The 19,498-nt window shown below is 47.6% G+C and overlaps 2 protein-coding genes across 2 annotated transcripts in view; both read left to right on the top strand.

Moving 5' to 3' along the window:
* LOC137840388 (kelch-like protein 25) overlaps window positions 1-19,498 on the top strand; it is a 197,326-nt gene that overhangs the window by 154,071 nt on the left and 23,757 nt on the right. The window lies entirely within an intron of this gene.
* On the top strand, window positions 170-6,476 carry LOC137840389 (cuticle collagen 1-like). Its single transcript, XM_068651173.1, has 3 exons — window positions 170-284; window positions 5,104-5,159; window positions 5,231-6,476. The coding sequence occupies exons 2-3, from the start codon at window positions 5,120-5,122 to the stop codon at window positions 5,851-5,853; spliced, it is 663 nt and encodes a 220-aa protein (XP_068507274.1). The 5' UTR covers window positions 170-284; window positions 5,104-5,119; the 3' UTR covers window positions 5,854-6,476.

Below are 19,498 nucleotides of genomic sequence, written 5' to 3'. Positions count from 1 at the left end.
CTTTTGTGTGTCCTATTCACTTCAAAGTGACTTAATTAACTTTAAAGTGGCAGAAGAAAAAATGCCAATTGGCATAATGGAAACTAATTAATGAATGCAATTTCGTTAAAATGAATGAAAAAGCAATTAAATGCCTCACCTTAAAGGCTACACCTTAAAGGTGGCCGGACAAGTGATTTAAAACCTCTGCTGAAGGCTTTCAGGCGACAGAAGATTCACGGGAGTAGGACCAATACCAACGCAAAAGCCGAAAGGGTCACCAAGAGCCAACTTGACTAAGCGTGGTGAGTACTTTCTCTCTTTAAGGCTATGTTCACACCGCAGGTCTTAAAGCTTAATTCGGATATTATGGTGAAATACGATTTGTGTGCGTGTGTGTGTGTGTATGCGTGTGTGTGTGTGCGTGCGTGCATGTGCGCGTGTCACTTGATGGTATGCACAATAATTTAGAATGATGAACACACACACACACACACACACACACACACACACACACACACACAGGCGCGTTAAAAAACGTGGAAAAACAATGACACACCCAATACAACATCAATGTTAAAAAATAGTAAACATCACACAAAGTTAAGTCAAGTCAAGTTTATTTGTATAGCCCTAAATCACAAACAGTCTCAAAGGGCTCCACATAGACAAAAATTGACAATTATTCTCAAAGCATCCCCTGATCTTAAGCTCCCAAAAAGGCAAGAAAAAACTCAAAAAACCCTACCAGGGGAAAATGAGAAACCTTGAGAAAGGACCACAGATGGAAGAATCACCAGGTTAAATAATTGGATAGTTGAATAAAACAACAACACTCGGTTGACTACATTTTACTTTAAGCTACTTCGTGCAATCAGACTCTCCAATATGGACAAAAACCTAATTAAAAGCTGTTTTGAATGAGTTTTCTGCATTAAACAGCACTATGTGTCACGGTCGGGTGGCGCATGGAGCAGGACGACCAAGTGCAGCTTGGACCAGGGTTTATTGAAGCAACTCAAAAGGCAAACTGACATGACTTAACAAACAATAACTTGACTGACCGGGACGTGAAACAAGAAGACAGCAGGACATAACGGCATCAAGACAGTACGACAACCCCGAACGACAGCAACCAATGATCCGACAGGGAGTGAGGGGCAGACAGGACTTATATACATGACAGGTAACGAGAGGCAGGTGGGAACAATCAGACTGATCATGGGCACACAGGAGGGGAGGGGCGAGCACACAGACAAAAACCAAGACAACAGACACATAGTGGAGCAGTTGGGGACGAGACGTGACAGAACCCCCCCCCCCCACAAGGGACGGCTCCCGACGTCCCAAAAAAAAAAAAGTAGGGGAACCAAACCGCACTCGGGCGGCGACTTGGGGAACCGAACCGCACTGCACTCGGGCGGCGACTTGGGGAACCGAACCGCACTGCACTCGGGCGGCGACTTGGGGAACCGAACTGCACCGCACTCGGGCGGTGACTTGGGGAACCGAACCGCACCGCACTCGGGCGGTGACTTGGGGAACCGAACCGCACCGCACTCGGGCGGCGACTTGGGGAACCGAACCGCACCGCACTCGGGCGGCGACTTGGGGAACCGAACCGCACTCGGGCGGCGACTTGGGGAACCGAACCGCACTCGGGCGGCGACTTGGGGAACCGAACCGCACCGCACTCGGGCGGCGACTTGGGGAACCGAACCGCACCGTACTCGGGCGGCGACTTGGGGAACCGAACCGCACTCGGGCGGCGACTTGGGGAACCGAACCGCACTCGGGCGGCGACTTGGGGAACCGAACCGCACACGGGCGGCGACTTGGGGAAACAGAACCGCGCTCGGGCGGCGACCTAGGGGACAGAACCGCACTCCGGCGGCGACCTGGGCGACAGAACCGCACTCCGGCGGCGACTTGGGCGACAGAACCGCACTCCGGCGGCGACTTGGGCGACAGAACCACACTCGGGCGGCGACTTGGGAGACAGAACCGCACTCGGGCGGCGACTTGGGAGACAGAACCGCACTCGGGCGGCGACTTGGGGGACAGAACCGCACTCGGGCGGCGACTTGGGGGACAGAACCGCACTCGGGCGGCGACTTGGGGGACAGAACCGCACTCTGGCGGCGACTTGGGGGACAGAACCGCACTCTGGTGGCGACTTGGGGGACAGAACCGCACTCTGGCGGCGACTTGGGGGACAGAACCGCACTCTGGCGGCGACTTGGGGGACAGAACCGAACTCGGGCGGCGACTTGGGAGACAGAACCGCACTCGGGCGGCGACTTGGGAGACAGAACCGCACTCGGGCGGCGACTTGGGAGACAGAACCGCACTCGGGCGGCGACTTGGGAGACAGAACCGCACTCGGGCGGCGACTTGGGAGACAGAACAGCACTCGGGCGGCGACTTGGGAAGTCTGTACCTCGATCGGCGGCAACTCTGACAGTCCGTACCGTGATCGGTGGCATTCGGAAGGCGGGGCTGTGCGCGGCGGCAAGAGCCATCACGCGCCGCAGCAGTGGGAGTGGAGCCAGGGACGATCGCGGGTCCGACGCAGCTGGCTTGGATGTCTGCTGACGTTCGCGGGTCCTGCGACGCTGGGGTGGAGCCCGATGGCGGCCGTGACTCTGATGACACCGGGAGGCACTCCAACGGCGACCGTGGGTCCGGCGTCGCGGCACCAGAGTCCGATCGCGGCCGCAAAGCCGCTGGTGCCAGAAGCACTCTGATGGCGGCCGCGGGTCCAGCGTCGCCGGAACAAAGTCCGATGGTGGCCACGGGTCCGGCGTTCCGGCAGCAGAGTCCCAACGATGACGCGAAGCCCATGGCGCTGAAACATACACGGATTTGGATCGGGCGTCGCAGCGGGAGCTGGTGGTGAAGGGGGGTCCAAGCGCTGGTCGTTTTGGTGGTCGGATCATTCTGTCACGGTCGGGTGGCGCATGGAGCAGGACGACCAAGTGCAGCTTGGACCAGGGTTTATTGAAGCAACTCAAAAGGCAAACTGACATGACTTAACAAACAATAACTTGACTGACCGGGACGTGAAACAAGAAGACAGCAGGACATGGCGGCATCAAGACAGTACGACAACCCCGAACGACAGCAACCAATGATCCGACAGGGAGTGAGGGGCAGACAGGACTTATATACATGACAGGTAACGAGAGGCAGGTGGGAACAATCACACTGATCATGGGCACACAGGAGGGGAGGGGCGAGCACACAGACAAAAACCAAGACAACAGACACATAGTGGAGCAGTTGGGGACGAGACGTGACACTATGTCCTCTTTTTGTGTAGGCCTACTATGAGACTACCTAAATGAAACAACAAAAATGGCACAAGTAATGGCCCACTTAACTGACAGCAGTTGCACCGGAGGTTTAGTTTTGAAAGAGCAGAGCATCTACTTGTAGAGTATGTCCTCTGCATAGATCTTGTCACCAAGGGTAGCATAATAACAATTACTTAATTGAAGTTGATAAAATATGTTTTGATAAGACAGAAAGTCTTTCACAAGCACTAAAAAATGCAAAAAGGGAACAAATAGGTTATCGCCCGGTATCAGGGCGCCGATAGCATCTCCCAATGCGTGTGCCAGGGGCTTAGTGTGACTGTGGACTTTGAAGAGCATGGTTGGTGCTAGTGTGATGGTCATGTTCATAGCATTTGAAGTGACAGTATAATAAATGAGCAATTAGCAATTGCACACATTTTAAGTACCTCCAAAAAAGTAGTTTTGGTTGCCATGAGGATTCCAACAGCAACGACATGAAGATTGGCAGAGAGTTGTAAGAGCTATTGGCAAGGACAGTCTAGGTCAGTGGTCCCCAACCTCTTTTGCGCCACGGACCGGTTATGTGTCAGAAATATTTTCGCGGACCGGCCTTTATATAAATAAATAATACATTTATATAAATAAATTATACATTTATAATAAATATATAAATACGATGAAATAAATTGATACGACTGGCATAAAAACAAGTAAAAATGACAATAAACTCACCATTACGTTGAATTAGTGGGAGCACTGAGCTTGTTTCTCATAAAGCAAGCCGGTCCCATGTAGGCATAATAGGAGACAATGAGACCCGAAGTGGTTAAGGTTTGTCTTTTAATACAGGATGCTTGGTCTCCATGTGCCGAAGCAGTTTTGAAGGCTTCATTACCTCGTCAGCTAGCCTGTCGCCACATATTATGCAGAGTGGGTTTGGCGCGTCAGAGGCATCTGTTGGCGATAAATCCATATTTTAAATAGGACTCCAGAAATTTTCTTTTAAATGAAGCTTTCCTTTTCTTAGAAGTCGTAGCCTCTTCTTCTTCCGTCTCCTCATTGGGCTTTTTTCCCTTTCCGAAGAAGCTTTCCAAACATCTCTGTTTCTTGCTCATATTTGCTTGCTTCGCGGGCTCGGACATGTCACATGACCGAGACGAGCGTCTTGACCTGAACCGACGGATGTAATTGGGAGAGAATCGCCAATTTTTTTAAAAATAATTTTCAAAATAAATTCTTACTCATTTTTGCTAGCTTTGCGGGCTCGACTGGGGAAACATGTCACATGACCGGGACGAGCGTTTTGACCTGAATTAATTTATTGTCAATAAACAAAATATTTTTTTTTTTTCTGTGCGGCTTGGCGGTCCGGTACCAAGTGACCCACGGACCCGTACCGGTACACGGACCGGGGGTTGGGGAGCCCTGGTCTAGGTAACCTGTGACAAGCGATGGAAACTGAGCCCTGACGAACTCACACTGTCACATGATGCCTCCCTGATAGACTTTCTCTAGATCAGGGGTGGCCAACCAATCAGAGACTAAGGGACACATTTTTTACTGTGTTACCGCAAAGAGCCACATCATACACATGAGCACACATCAACTATCACCCTCAACTGAGGTTTGACTGTATAAATATATATTGAACTCAAGCGAAGCAAACGCGCACCCCCCCCCCCACACACACACACACACAAATGTTGATATGAACGTAAAGGAGCCGCATGAAACTAGGAAAGGAGCTTCATGCAGCTCGCGAGCCGCGGGTTCGCCACCGCTGCTCTAGACATATGTTCACTGTTCCTTTTCACTTGTCTTTCAGGACATCATCAGCCATAATGATCATTCTCAAGGTGTTCATTGTTGCCCTCCTGTTTGGTAAGTCATCTCACTCCAGGTAACAAAAAGTAATTTAAAGGTTACAGAGATATCAATGTCAACTGTTGCAGGAGCCAGCTGTCTGGGTGCACAGATAAAGAGACAAGTAAATGTTACTCAAGATGACAGTTCTGCGCAATCAGGGTCAGGCAGTGCAGAACCAAGAGAAGTCGGAGGACCACCCGGTCCACCAGGACCACCTGGACCTCCAGGACCACCAGGGCCAGGTGGACCAGATGGTCCAGTAGGACCAAATGGTACAACAGGACCAACAGGACCGACAGGACCAACAGGACCAAAAGGCCCACCAGGACCACCTGGAGCAGATGGTGTTCCAGGACCAGAAGGCCCACCAGGACCACCTGGAGCAGATGGTGGCCCAGGACCAAAAGGCCCACCAGGACCACCTGGACCAAATGGCAGACCAGGACCAAAAGGTATTCCAGGTCCAGTTGGACCAACTGGATCTCCTGGACCAAAAGGACAACCTGGACCACCAGGACCACCAGGACCACCTAGTCCACCAGGACCACCTGGACCCCCAGGACCACCTGGTCCACCAGTATTTTTTCCGAATTTTTCTCAGGCACCATGGCTACCTTGGCCACCAAGACCATATCCATATGGCCCAGGTCAAAATTTGCCATGTGGACCACTACCAATTTGGCCACCTGGGCAAAATTATGTTCAATAATTTTATAGCCCAGGGGTCACACAGACCACCTGGTACTGCAGAGGAAAATTATTCACCTGGACCACCACATTTTCAGGTTGGGCCACCATTTGGACCACATTCTATTTCCTATCACAATTAGCCACCCAGAACAATAATACCAGACACCAGTACAGCCACCTGTTTTCCTGGATGAAAACCACCTGGACACCAAATTACCAACCTACCCCACCACCTAGACCACCTTCAGGACACCCATTACGGGTTATTCCAGCTAAAAACAGCTCACCTGGAATAGCACCCTGCCAACCTGGATCACTACCCGGATCATCTGTTACTCTGGATGAAAGCAATCAACCTGAAATTTGACCTCGCAAACCTGGACCATCACCTAGACTTCCAACAAGACCTGCCTGGGCAACACAGATGAAAACAGTCCACCTTGACCACCACCTTGTCCACTCGCACAACCTGTTACTGCTTATGAACACAACCCAGCTAGACTACCATCCATTTCTGTTTGTCAAGCATTCAGTCCTGATCATAAAAATCTTATATAATGTGGCCGTCAATGTCTTTATGCAAAATTTCCTTCCTCGCAACCCGCATTAAATTATAACAATAAAAATGATTTTCTTTCTGAATGACTTGTGAAATGAGATGCTCTTTCCTTTGTGATCACAGACACAATTGTGCTTCCTGGGTATGAAATCAAACTGCAACCACTTACTGCCTTGTAAAAAAAAATAATAACATATTGTTATAGTCCAACACACCAGAAACCCTTTTCCGGTAAACCTTGTGCGCTAACTAACTTACTTTTCACGTTCAAACTTACGGGCACAACTCCCGGGTACCCAAAATGTGACACAAAAAGACCAGCAGGTTAAGTGTGATCTTTAGTCTCTATTGCCACCTCCTGCATGAAGAAACAAACCTTTTTCTTTTTATCATTCACTTTCATTCTGAACGTAAATATCACACATGCCAGGCAAACCACCCGAAAGACGTAGGTTACTATATCACACTATGCGGCAAGACAAATAGAAATTGTGACGTGCCAGACTTTTGTCAGAGTAGACGTGAGACGTCCCAGACCCCAGCCGTCGAATCGTGGATTATGTCACACTACATGGGCTACGACATGTCAAGACAACTCAAAATTGGCCTCGACACACTATGTGTCACGAGTGGACGCCACCGGCCGCTCGGCCGCACCCCTCTATCACCGTGATCACTGTCACCTGGCGCTGGCTCATCAGGAGCGCTATATTAGCGCGACCAGCGCAACTCTAAATGTCAGCTTGTCTTGTCCTGTCCTTGTGCACGTCGGTACCTGAAAGCTTGACCCCCGATTCCTTGTGTCTCGGTCCTTGTTCACTCAGCCTTGTGATTTTTACAGCAGCTGTCATTGCCTCCAAAAGTCCCCTGTCGACAGCCTGCCCTCGTGTCGAGTGCGCCTTCCCCTGGCTTGTCATCCAGACACCCACGCCTGACCATCCGAGCCACGTCCTCGTCCGCTCCAGTTCTCCATCGCCCCCTTCCCCTTTTACGATAAAATCTGGTCGCTCTGCAATTGGCTGTACTGTCCGTTCATCACACTATGTTTGTCTACAACATGTCTGTCGGCTCATTATTAGGCTACATTCGTGTAGTCTGTCGTCGGCATTAGTCATACTTGGTCCAGTTGGGGACAGGGACAGTCGAAAACCGATTTTTGTCCTTGCTTTGTCCATTCTTTTTTAAAAACCTGCCATTCTTCATTTTACAACCACAAAATAAGCAACTTTCTCTCCCACTCAGCCATTTGCAGGGCACATGTAGAGCAAGTTGTATTTTGTCAAATAAAGTTCCCTCAAAAATGAGACTTGTACTCCGGTACGACTTCTATATGTTTTTTTCTTCTTCATTATTCATTTTACGGTTGGTGCGACTTGTACTCCGGAGCGACCCATAGTCGGGAAAATACGGTACTTACGGTAACACAAGAACAGAAAGAAAACACAAAAATCCATAAGAAGCTGGAATTACTATCAGAACTTGAAACACCAGAGTAACAAGGGCTTTGGAGGCAAGCAGTGCAATCTGTCCTTAAATAGGCCTTGCTGACAAGTGTGTCACCAGGCGGCGCCTTCCTGAACTCATTAGCGCCCTGTGATGTATTGACAACAAACATCAAAGTTTTCATCAGAGGGTGGTCCAGGTTGGCAGGGTGTTGGTCCAGGTGGGTGTTTTTCATCTACAGTAACTCGTAATGGTAGGAGTGGTCTTTGTGATGGTACTGGTGGAAGGTGGTAATGCAACTTGGTAATTTGATGTACAGGTGGGTGATTTTTATCCAGAATAACAGGTGACTTCACTGGTGTCTGGTATTGGCCACAGGTGGCCAATATGTGTTACAGTCATATCCATCCATCCATCCATCCATCCATCCATCCATCCATCCATCCATCCATCCATCCATCCATCCATCCATCCATCCATCCATCCATCCGCTTAACTGAGGTCGGGTCGCGGGGGCAGCAGCTTTAAGAGGGACTCCCAGACTTACCTCTCCCCAGCCACTTTGTCCAGCTCATTCCGGCGGATCCCAAGGCGTTCCCAGGCCAGTTGAGAGACATAGTCTCTGCAGCGTGTCCTGGGTCGTCCACGGGGCCTCCTGCCTCCTGTCTAGCCCATAACAAAAAATTATACGTTACATTAAGGAAATACAAAGAACAAAGGTTCCTCAACAAGACTCGCCTAATAGAAACCAACATTTGTAAGTGTGAGAACAAAAAGACAATTAACTAAATGCCTCACCCTAATGACAGCGTGACCTTCAATTAAATGCCGCACCCTAATGACGGCAGAATACTTCCAAGGGGCAGACAAAGCAATTTCTGTCTTTAGCTATTGTGATACAACAAAAAAAACATCTCAACGGGAATTAATGCGGTTCTTCAAAAGAAGACTTTGTTAGGCAAGTTTTTTTGGTTTAATTTTGTTACATACACACGCACGCAGGTATGCACGCATGTACGCACGCACACACACACACACACACGCACGCACGCACGCACGCACGCACGCACGCACGCACGCACGCACGCACGCACGCACGCACGCACACACACACACACACACACACACACACGCACGCACGCACGCACACACACACACACGCACACACACACACACAGGTATAATAAATAAAATATTGATATCAAACACACACAGGTATAATAAATAAAATATTAATATCAAATAGTCAAAGTCACCCTTACAGACTGAAATTTAATACGTATATACGTAATGACCCTGAAGAAAACACAAAGCTTCTCCGTGCGCATTGTGTTTGCTAATGAAAGAAAATAGACAGACGCTACGGAAATGGCACCTAAGTAAAGACAATAAAGCTGACTTTGACTTTGACTTTGATGTCCACTACCGTTCAAAAGTTTTGTGGTCACCAAGACAATTTAGTGTATTTTATGAAAACTGATGTAGTTGCACAAGGGTTTTCAAAGGTTTTCTAAAAATCCATTAGCCTTCTAACACAATTATCAAACTCAATGGATCATTAGAACACTGGAGAAAGTCAGTGTGCACCAAGGGTCTCCTGACCACTCTCAAACATTCACACCCAGCCGTACAGCATTTTGAGTGACACTGGAGGCGAGAGGTTTGAAGTGTTTTGGTCAAGGACGTGACACATGCCTCAGACAGAGCTGGAATGGAACAGTTGACCCTCTGTTTACTGGATGAGTCTGACCCACGGCCATTCAAATTTTGGCCTCCATCTAATGTTGTGAGGTGGATTAACAAACTTGCGAGGACTCCAAGTACATAAGATTCCACTTCAAAGTGACTCACGCAAATGATGAACAGCATGCAAACCTGAAGAAGAAATGCCGCTTGGCAAGGGCCACCTAATAGAAAACAAAAGTATAAATAATCTACTGGCTCACCTTAACAACGGCCCCACCCTAATGTTGGCGGGACAAGTGATTTAAGACTGCTGTTATCAGCTGTGAGGCGATAAAAGAGACACAGGAGCATGACCGACACCAATGCAAGATCCGACAGGCCCTCCAAGAGCAAAGTTAATTGAGCGTGGTGAGTCCTTTCTCCATTTCGAAATGTTTTCAGCGAACACAATATCCATGTCAGATGTTTTTGGTGTGAAATTCTGTGGAAATGAAAATTATGCATTTGGACTTGGATCACTGTGGACATTGCTTCATGCTTCAAGTTGAAAAATTTGAAGACAGAGCATTCTCTACCTTGCTTGTGAAGATAAAAAAAAATCGAACGATAATTACGTGTTTTTTTTCATTTTAGCACTCCGTTCCGTGTTTTACATGGATTTCCTTTTTCAATCCATTAATCTCAATGTCCTCTTGAGCTGAATTTCAATCACAGCTGCAAAAAAAGTGCGACGCATGGAGTAAAATAGAGCATACACAGTATATCGTCTGTAAAAAAAAATGTTTATCGTGACAGGCCAAGCAAGAGGTGGGGAAGAGTGGTGCGATAAACTAAATAAAAAAAAAAGGCAACGTTTAGCTTTATTTATTTTAATTTACCTAAGCTTTTTTAATGGAGCTGACCTCCAAAACGGGATGATACGATGGAATAGTGTCGTTTTCACTAATACGGGACAGGCCAAGATTTTTTTTAGCAATAATTAAGCATATAAATAAGCAATTAAAAAAAGTTTTGATTTTCTGAAAGGTAATTCTCTGTTCCTTTTTACTGTCTTTCAGAACATCACCAGCCAGAATGATGAATCTAAAGGTGTTCACCATTTCCCTTCTGCTGTTTGGTAAGTCAATTAGAGTAACAAAGAGTAAGTTAAAGATTATAATGTATCAAAGATGTCAACTCTGTATCCCAGGAACCAGCTGTCTGTCTGCTATGATAAAGAGACAAGGTTCTGGGGGACCACCAGGGGGACCATCTGGAGGGGGACCCGGTGGTGGGGGACCACCCGGAGGACCACCAGGGGGACCACCCGGAGGAACACCCGGAGGTCCACCAGGGGGACCATCTGGAGGGGGACCCGGTGGAGGTGGACCCGGTGGATGGGGACCCGGGGGACCACCCGGAGGACCACCCGGAGGACCACCCGAGGGACCACCAGGGGGACCATCTGGAGGGGGACCCAGTGGAGGTGTACCCGGGGGACCACCAGGGGGACCACCCGGGTGGTCCCCCTGGGGACCACCCGGCGGACCACCCGGGGGACCATCTGGAGGGGGACCCGGTGGAGGGGGACCCGGGGGATCACCAGGGGGCCCACCCGGAGGACCACCCGGGGGATCACCCGGGGGATCACCAGGGGGCCCACCCGGAGGACCACCCGGGGGATCACCAGGGGGACCACCCGGAGGACCACCCGGGGGATCACCAGGAGGACCACCCGGAGGACCACCCGGGGGATCACCAGGGGGACCACCCGGAGGACCACCCGGGGGATCACCAGGGGGACCACCCGGGGGCCCACCAGGGGGACCACCAGGGGGACCACCAGGGGGACCACCCGGAGGACCACCCGGGGGATCACCCGGGGGATCACCAGGGGGCCCACCCGGAGGACCACCCGGGGGATCACCAGGGGGACCACCCGGAGGACCACCCGGGGGATCACCAGGAGGACCACCCGGAGGACCACCCGGGGGATCACCAGGGGGACCACCCGGAGGACCACCCGGGGGATCACCAGGGGGACCACCCGGGGGCCCACCAGGGGGACCACCAGGGGGACCACCAGGGGGACCACCCGGAGGACCACCCGGGGGATCACCAGGGGGACCATCTGGAGGGGGACCCGGTGGAGGGGGACCCGGGGGATCACCAGGGGGACCACCAGGAGGACCACCCGGGGGATCACCAGGGGGACCACCCGGAGGACCACCCGGGGGATCACCAGGGGGACCACCCGGAGGACCACCCGGGGGACCACCAGGCGGACCACCAGGACGACCACCCGGGGGACCACCCGGAGGACCACCAGGGGGACCACCCGGAGGACCACCAGGACCAGAAGGCCCGCCAGGTCCACAAGGTCCACCAGGACCAGAAGGTTCACCAGGACCAAATGGCTCATCAGGACCAGAGGGTCCACCAGGGCCAGAGGGTCCACAGGGACCAAATGGACCATCTGGCCCACAAGGGCCAGCCGGTCCGCAGGGATCAGCTGGTCCACAGGGACCAACTGGCCTCCCTGGTCCCAGCGGACCACCTGGGACAGTGGGTGCGCCTGGTCCTCCGGGATCAGCTGGACCAGGACCAGCTGGTCCACCAGGACCACCTGGACCAGCAGGACCACCAGGACCACCAGGGAATACATGTCCTCCAGGACCACCTGGACCACCTGGACCACCCGGCCTACCACTATTTGGTCCATATTGGCCACCACCACCCTGGTTAATTGGGCCACCAAAACCTTGTCCATATGGGCAGCATGTGCCACCATACTAAGCAGCACCATCCCCATGGACTGATCCATAATAAAAAATAAAAAAGCAGATCCACCCAGAGCACCTGTTACTGAGAATGAAAGGGATCTACCTTGCATTCCAGACCACCATTTAGACCACATTTTATTTCATATCACCTATTAACCACAGGGGCCAATAGCCAACCAGTGCAGTCACCTGTTACTCTGGATAAAAACCACCCACATGGACACCTATTTAAATTAGATACCAATGTATCAATGAAAGCATTTCACATAATAAAGATGATTTTTCTTCCAGTTTCGATGGTTGCATGTGACCTCAAATCAGACGCTCATGGGTATGCAATCAAACTGCAGTCGCCTGCTGTCTTGTAAACAATAATAATAATAACGATAATGATATTATTTTTAATAATAATGATAATAATAATAGGGAGGCATGGTGGCGCAATTGTTAGTACCTCCGCCTCACAGTTCAGGGGTGTGGGGCTTGACCGCTGATTGCATCATACACAAAATCCGCAAAAATCCAAATTAGTGTATTACACACTTTTTATTGTAATTGTCATATAAATTAAAGTGCCTGAACATCTGCTGGGCTAAATTTGCAGTTAAATAAAACTTCACATCCTATTCAGAATCAGACTCAGATGAAGCAGCCAAAAAGCTTAACTTTTTATTTGTGAATGTATTTTCTTCCACACGTTTCTCTGCAACAACCAACTGTTCCTTGACTAAATTGTTGACGGGGGCCCATATCTCACTCCTGTCAACTCAGAATAGACACTTAAGGTCTTTCAATCTAGGGTCCAAAGTAGTAGCAACTTAAGATATGCAATGTTGGCATTGTGTTTCTCCAGGTTTTATGTGAATGGAGAGCTCAGATGATGACAATGTGTATGTGGCCAAGGTTAAAACAAATAAGTTAAGCCTTTTGGCTGCTTCATCTGACTCTGATTCTGAATAGGATGAGGACTCAATGGAGATCAGTGTTCGTCAATATAGAGCAGAGCCCACCATCGGTGCAGAGTCCAGTCCATTGGAGTGGTTCCAAACATGCAGGTTCACACAGCAGGCAGGCCTTTTACGCACAGAAGTACTTAGCCACACCTGCGACATCCGTTCCCTGTGAAATGTTTTTTTCTCTTTGCCGTATGTGAGAGAAATTACGGAACGCATCAAAAGAGCCATGAATAAATACAACATAACCATACCTATCAAACCACATACAACACTCCGTCAAATACTGGTCCACCCAAACGACAAAGTCAACCCGGAAAACAAATGCAATTCCATATACGAAATTCCATGCAAATCATGCAATAAATCATACATCGGGGAGACAGGGAAGAACTTCATCACAAGAAAAATAGAACATAAGAAGGAGTGTGAGAAGGAGACTGCAACAAGACAAACAAGAGCAATAAAACTACAAGCAGAACAGGAACACTACAAGTCAGCCATAACCGATCACTGTAAAAGAGAAAACCACATCATGGACTGGGAAAAGGCCAGAGTCATCCGCACTGAAGAAAATAAACATCAGCGTTGGATCAGGGAGGCCATTGAGATCCGCAAGCGGGGCCCGAGGACCATCAACACGGATGAGGGAGCCTATATGCTCTCTACAACCTGGAACAGCATTCTGGAGAGGTGAATGGACAGCAGAGGGCGTGACTCACCTTTCAAATCTGACAGGTGAGCCACGCCTTCATCCATCTATCCATCAGTTGATAAAGACGCGTCACTATCACATCTGTGACACTCTGATGAAGGCGGAAGAAACCGCCGAAACATGAACCTAAAACAATTTGTTTGATATAAAAGAAACCAGTGAAGTGATTAAAAAAAGGAAAAACAAGATGAACTTAGTACAATCATTTATATACTCACTAGTAAAAAGGTTGAGGACCACTGTTGTACGGCACTACTTTCTAGGGCTGGGAGATATGGACCAAAACTGATATCCAGGTACACCACATGTTACACTTTCTGTTCAACAAAGCACAGCTGTGCAAATAACAGAAATATGAAGAGGAGTATAATAGTATTTAAACATTTTGTAAATCTATAATAAAAATAGCTTATATTTTAAAAATTAGAGCTGTGTAGATAACAAATGTAAACTAGAACAGGCTTACTTTGGCAAACATGGGCCTTCAGCTTCATGGTAGTAAATGAAACTGATTTAAATAAAGAGCTGCGCAAATGACAAAATGCTAAACAAAACAGACTGACCCTGGCTGGAAACAGACCAACAGCTGTTTCTACAGCTGTATGAAATAAAAACAGATATAGTTATGAATGTAAAGGAAATAAAATGTATGTAGTACCGGGCTGAAATATAAAGATTCACATTTAGGCAGCATGTGAAAATAAAATGAATAACCCATAACAAATTTAGATTGACTACATGTGTTTTATATCAAAAGAATTGTGTACAAAAATAAGACTATTATATGCCTACTTACTCGGGCAATACTGATGAGGCAGCCAAAGTTTGCCATAAACACCACAAAGTTTTATACTCTGTCAGGTTCAACGTGCTAACTGAATATCTGAATAAAAGAAAAGGATCAGCAGACAAAAAACAAGTGAGGCAGAATATTGAGTTTTCTCGCGAGGAGTGAGATACAGATTGCTTTCTACAATCTGACTACACTAAAAATCTGTTTACACTGCTCGCTCTTTTTATTTGGAATGCCCTACCCACAGTGTGAGACGATTAGCCCCTGAGGGTAAGGGGGGAAAAAAAGATTGCGGGCTTCGTCTCGTAAGAAAAGAAACAAAAAGTAATGCACAACGTGTTGCGTGCAGATATGGCTATATCAGCAAAAGAGTTTAAGCAATATTCCGAGAGATAAAAAGAGAAAGTGACGTTCTTTAAGGAAGATCAAAAGGTTCATGACGCATCGTTTGACGTGTTGTTTTCACGATCTGTTCTGGTGGACGCTGAGATGTCAGCAGTATCTTGTTTGACACAACCGTCATCTCGCCCCTGACCCAGCCGTAATCCTTCTGTTCTGTTGCACAAGATAAGAACAAGCAAGGCAAAGCAGCAAGCATACTGAGCAGTAACATTATTAATAAGTACTCATTAGAGAACGCATGATAACATATATATACAATTTTTCTAACACTCTTCATACAGCAGTTTGTGGTTCTGCTGCAGATGTTGGAAGAGGCTCGAAGTGCTTTAACATTTGAAGAAATTTGCTTGTGGCATGTTTTGCAAATAACATTTTGTTGCTCTTCATTTACAATCCGAAATCCAAAATACCTCTAAATTACAGAGCCATTTTTTTTTTTTTTTTTTTAAATAGCTCTGCCTCTCTATCACCCGGCAGCATAGCTGCCTACTACTTCTTCTTGTGGATTTGATTGGCGGTTGGCATCCAACTCTAAGGTGCATTGGAGTGTCGATCATTCGATTGTCAGATAAACAAACAAAAAACAAAAAAAACAACAAAGCAAAAAAAACCCCTCTCCTCTAACCCTGCTTCCCTCAAGTATTGCCATGTACATATGTCTATTACTTGATTTTGTAATATATTTCCTGGATTAAAGCTAACCTTTCCTCTTTGCATTGATGCTTTTCGTTCTCTCTCACTCTCGTACCCCTTACACTCCATCATGACATGTTCAACTGTTTCTCGCTGATTGCAGCTCCTACAGTTTCCTGTGGGATGTTTCCCTAATGTTCAGTGTGCTGTTAAATCCCGTGTGCCCAGTTCTAAGTCGGGTAAAGACCATCTTCTCCTTTTTGCTCCTGTTCAAGCACCTGTCCTCCCACCACCTGTTTCTGTATTTTGTAAAAATGTCTACCAGTCTCCATTTTTCGCCATTTTCTTTCGAAAAGTTTGTTGTGTTGCGTTGTTGTGCATCGGAGAAGCCTATGTAAAAATGCAAGGGTTGGGGTTGAGCCAAAGAGGATGCTAAAGAAAATAGTGCCCTGTGCTGCACCTAAAAATATTTTATATCTGTATAGGGACTGTCCCAATACATAACTCGTAATACCGATATACTGCTCAGCCCTACTACTTTCCCCAGCACAAAAACACATGTGGTTTTTAGTCTGGTGCGGCTTATATATGATCAAAACAGGAATTTCCCCTAATTTTAGCTGATGCAGCTTATATTTAGGTGCAATTTATAGTCCAGAAATAACGGTATATGAATATCTTAACAAGCACTGCCCCTATTCAAATAATTTTTCTGTATGTATGAAGTGTGTCAAAACTGACTGCTATTTACAACTTTCTAACCAAAGTATGACGCTGTCACTAGAATGCTCACTGTTAATGCTATGTGGGCGTTTTGATAATATTCGAAGATTTGCAGTAAGGAATTTGCCATGACCAGCACTCGTTTGGAAAAATATCACGACGTACAGTCTCTGCAAGCCAGTGTAGAGTTCCATGTGACTTTCCCTCAACGTCTCCAGACCAGTCCAGTTCTCTGTGTCTGTAAAAAAGCAGAACGTATGAGTCAATTATCATTACACTAGAAAAAGCGTACAACTGATATTTGTTTTTGTTTTTTTAACTTAAATTAACATTAGTTTGCTCATTTCACATTTGGATTTGGGGAACAACATCATTCTTCTGGGTGAAAATGAATACAGTCAAAGGAAAACGAAGCAAAGAAATGAAAGCCTAAACTGAGTGGAAGTGAAGAGGGTGAAGATGAAAGTTAAAAAGAAAAAAGTAAAAAAATAACTCACTTCTTATTGATTATTCATTTGTAATTTATTTCTTTTTACATCTCTCTGATATAATGCATTTGTTTTATTGCTATGTGTAATTATCTGCAGTATTTATTAAGGAGTTACCGTTGGTTTTTGGCTGTGGAACGAATTAAACAAATTACAATATATTCTTATGAAAATGTTTTATCCAACATACGACAATTTCAACATACGAAGTAGGTCTTGGAACGAATTAAATTCATATGTAGAGGTTTGACTAATCCTAATTCCACCTGTAATTTTGTAAATAATTGTGTCACGCCCGTGCCACAGCACGCTCGGCCTGCACTTCGCTCGGCCACACCCCTTTCGTTACCGTAATGTCTGTCACCTGCTTCCTCTTGTTACCCTGTGTATTTAAGCCCTGCCCGTGTGTTTCTCCCTGTCGGTGTCTACTGTTCTGTCCATTTCTGTTCGTGCCCAGTGTTCCTGTTCTTGTCATCTGGTTTTCCCTCGGTCTGTCTGAAGGCTCACGGTCAGAATTTTAACCTTGTCCAAGGGGACTTCATGTCGGTCAGTCTGTCTGTTTTGCTGGCCGTGAGTCTCCCTCCCGTCTGTGTCGTCGGTTCCCCACCTGCCTCCCTTCCAACTCCTTTTCCCAGCAATAAATCCTGGTTCAAGCTGCATTTGGTCGCCCTGGCTCAACTCATTCCTGACAGAAGACACCGACCATCACAGCGACCAGCGCTTGGACCAACCGTTGCCGGCTCCCGCAACTGCTGCATGGTTGACAAGGAGATGAGTTCAAGCGACGCAAGATGCACGGTTGCCCCCCCAAAAAAACAGATCCGACGGCGCGGATGTTGCGGCCGCCACTTGTTCCGGCGGTGCGGATCCAGCGGCTGTCACCGTCGGCCTTCAACGGTGCATGACGCACGGCCGCCCCCCGACCCAGTCCCGACGGCGCAGATGCTGCGGCCGCCACCAGTTCCGGCGGCGCGGATCCAGCGGCCGTCACCCAGTCGGCTTCAACGGCGCATGACGCACGGCCGCCCCCCGATCCAGTCCCGACGGCGCGGATGCTGCGGCCGCCACCAGTTCCGGCGCCGTGGATCCAGCGGCCGTCACCCAGTCGGCCTTCGGCGGTGTGTGACGTGCGGCCACCTCCCCATTTCCTCCCGGCCCTTGTTGGACAGTCTTGGATTTTTTCTTTTTTGGGACGTCGGGAGCCGTCCCTTGTGGGGGGGGTACTGTCACGCCCGTGCCACAGCACGCTCGGCCTGCACTTCGCTCGGCCACACCCCTTTCGTTACCGTAATGTCTGTCACCTGCTTCCTCTTGTTACCCTGTGTATTTAAGCCCTGCCCGTGTGTTTCTCCCTGTCGGTGTCTACTGTTCTGTCCATTCCTGTTCGTGCCCAGTGTTCCTGTTCTTGTCATCTGGTTTTCCCTCGGTCTGTCTGAAGGCTCACGGTCAGAATTTTAACCTTGTCCAAGGGGACTTCATGTCGGTCAGTCTGTCTGTTTTGCTGGCCGTGAGTCTCCCTCCCGTCTGTGTCGTCGGTTCCCCACCTACCTCCCTTCCGACTCCTTTTCCCTGCAATAAATCCTGGTTCAAGCTGCATTTGGTCGCCCTGGCTCAACTCATTCCTGACAAATTGTGTGTTTCTGGATGATTGAACATATCAACATTACAAAAATCAAAAAAGAAAGAAAGAAAAGCTCATCAATAAATGTTTCAGTTTGACATAGTTTACATGTTAAATAGGCATAAGAACTCTTATGTAGTTCTACTCTTTTATTTTTTTCAGATATTACTGCTATAAATTGCTACACTATTAGATCATTTATAATCAAAAACTGAAAAAAGAAAAAAAAAGAAAAACAAACCAAAATAAACATACGCAAGTATAATTGTGGGTTTTTTTTGGGGGGGAGGGGGTGTTGTGTCGTTGCCGTGGTTGGCGATCCAAGATGAACAACCTTCTGCTCTTGCTCGCGTTTTGACGCGCATCAGTGAGACTCCCCACAAGGATTGGTCAGGCTTTCCAGACTAGAAAATTACTGGTACACCTCTATCACATAATGAAACAATTAGTTTTATTGTCGTGTTTTCTTCACGTGTGTACTTAATTGTAGAATTTAGAAGGTTGATGGATAGTCATTACGGAACACTATTTTGTCTTCAGACGCCGCACTGTGGCTATCTCCTGGTCATGATCAGAAATGCTGCCGGTGATAACTTCCAAAACAAATACGTCTATTTAATATATTTTTATGTTTCTCGTCCTATTTTTTTTTGTTTTGGAAAAATCAAACCATTCCTAGTCTTTTACTTACCCTTTTCCAGACAAAAAATGAGAAAAACAAGCTGTTTTAAAATGGGGTATTTCCATATTAAAACTCAAATAAAAAAGAAGTCATTTTTTTTCTATTAATAATAACTGCTTCTGAACGTAAAATCCAATGACCAAAAGAGACATCGACTGGTACACTTACATGGAAGTGATGTTCAGGAAAAGGTTCTGATGCTCC

This window comes from Syngnathus scovelli, chromosome 6 (assembly GCF_024217435.2).
Source record: "Syngnathus scovelli strain Florida chromosome 6, RoL_Ssco_1.2, whole genome shotgun sequence".
NCBI lineage: Eukaryota > Metazoa > Chordata > Actinopteri > Syngnathiformes > Syngnathidae > Syngnathus > Syngnathus scovelli.
This window is presented reverse-complemented; position numbering and strand designations above follow the sequence as displayed.

Excerpts from the sequence above, each read along its gene's own strand:
- LOC137840389 (XM_068651173.1), top strand. The coding sequence starts at position 5,120 with ATGATCATTCTCAAGGTGTTCATTGTTGCCCTCCTGTTTG. Across the intron at positions 5,160-5,230 it reads CATTGTTGCCCTCCTGTTTG|GAGCCAGCTGTCTGGGTGCA; the intron begins GTAAGTCATCTC and ends CAACTGTTGCAG.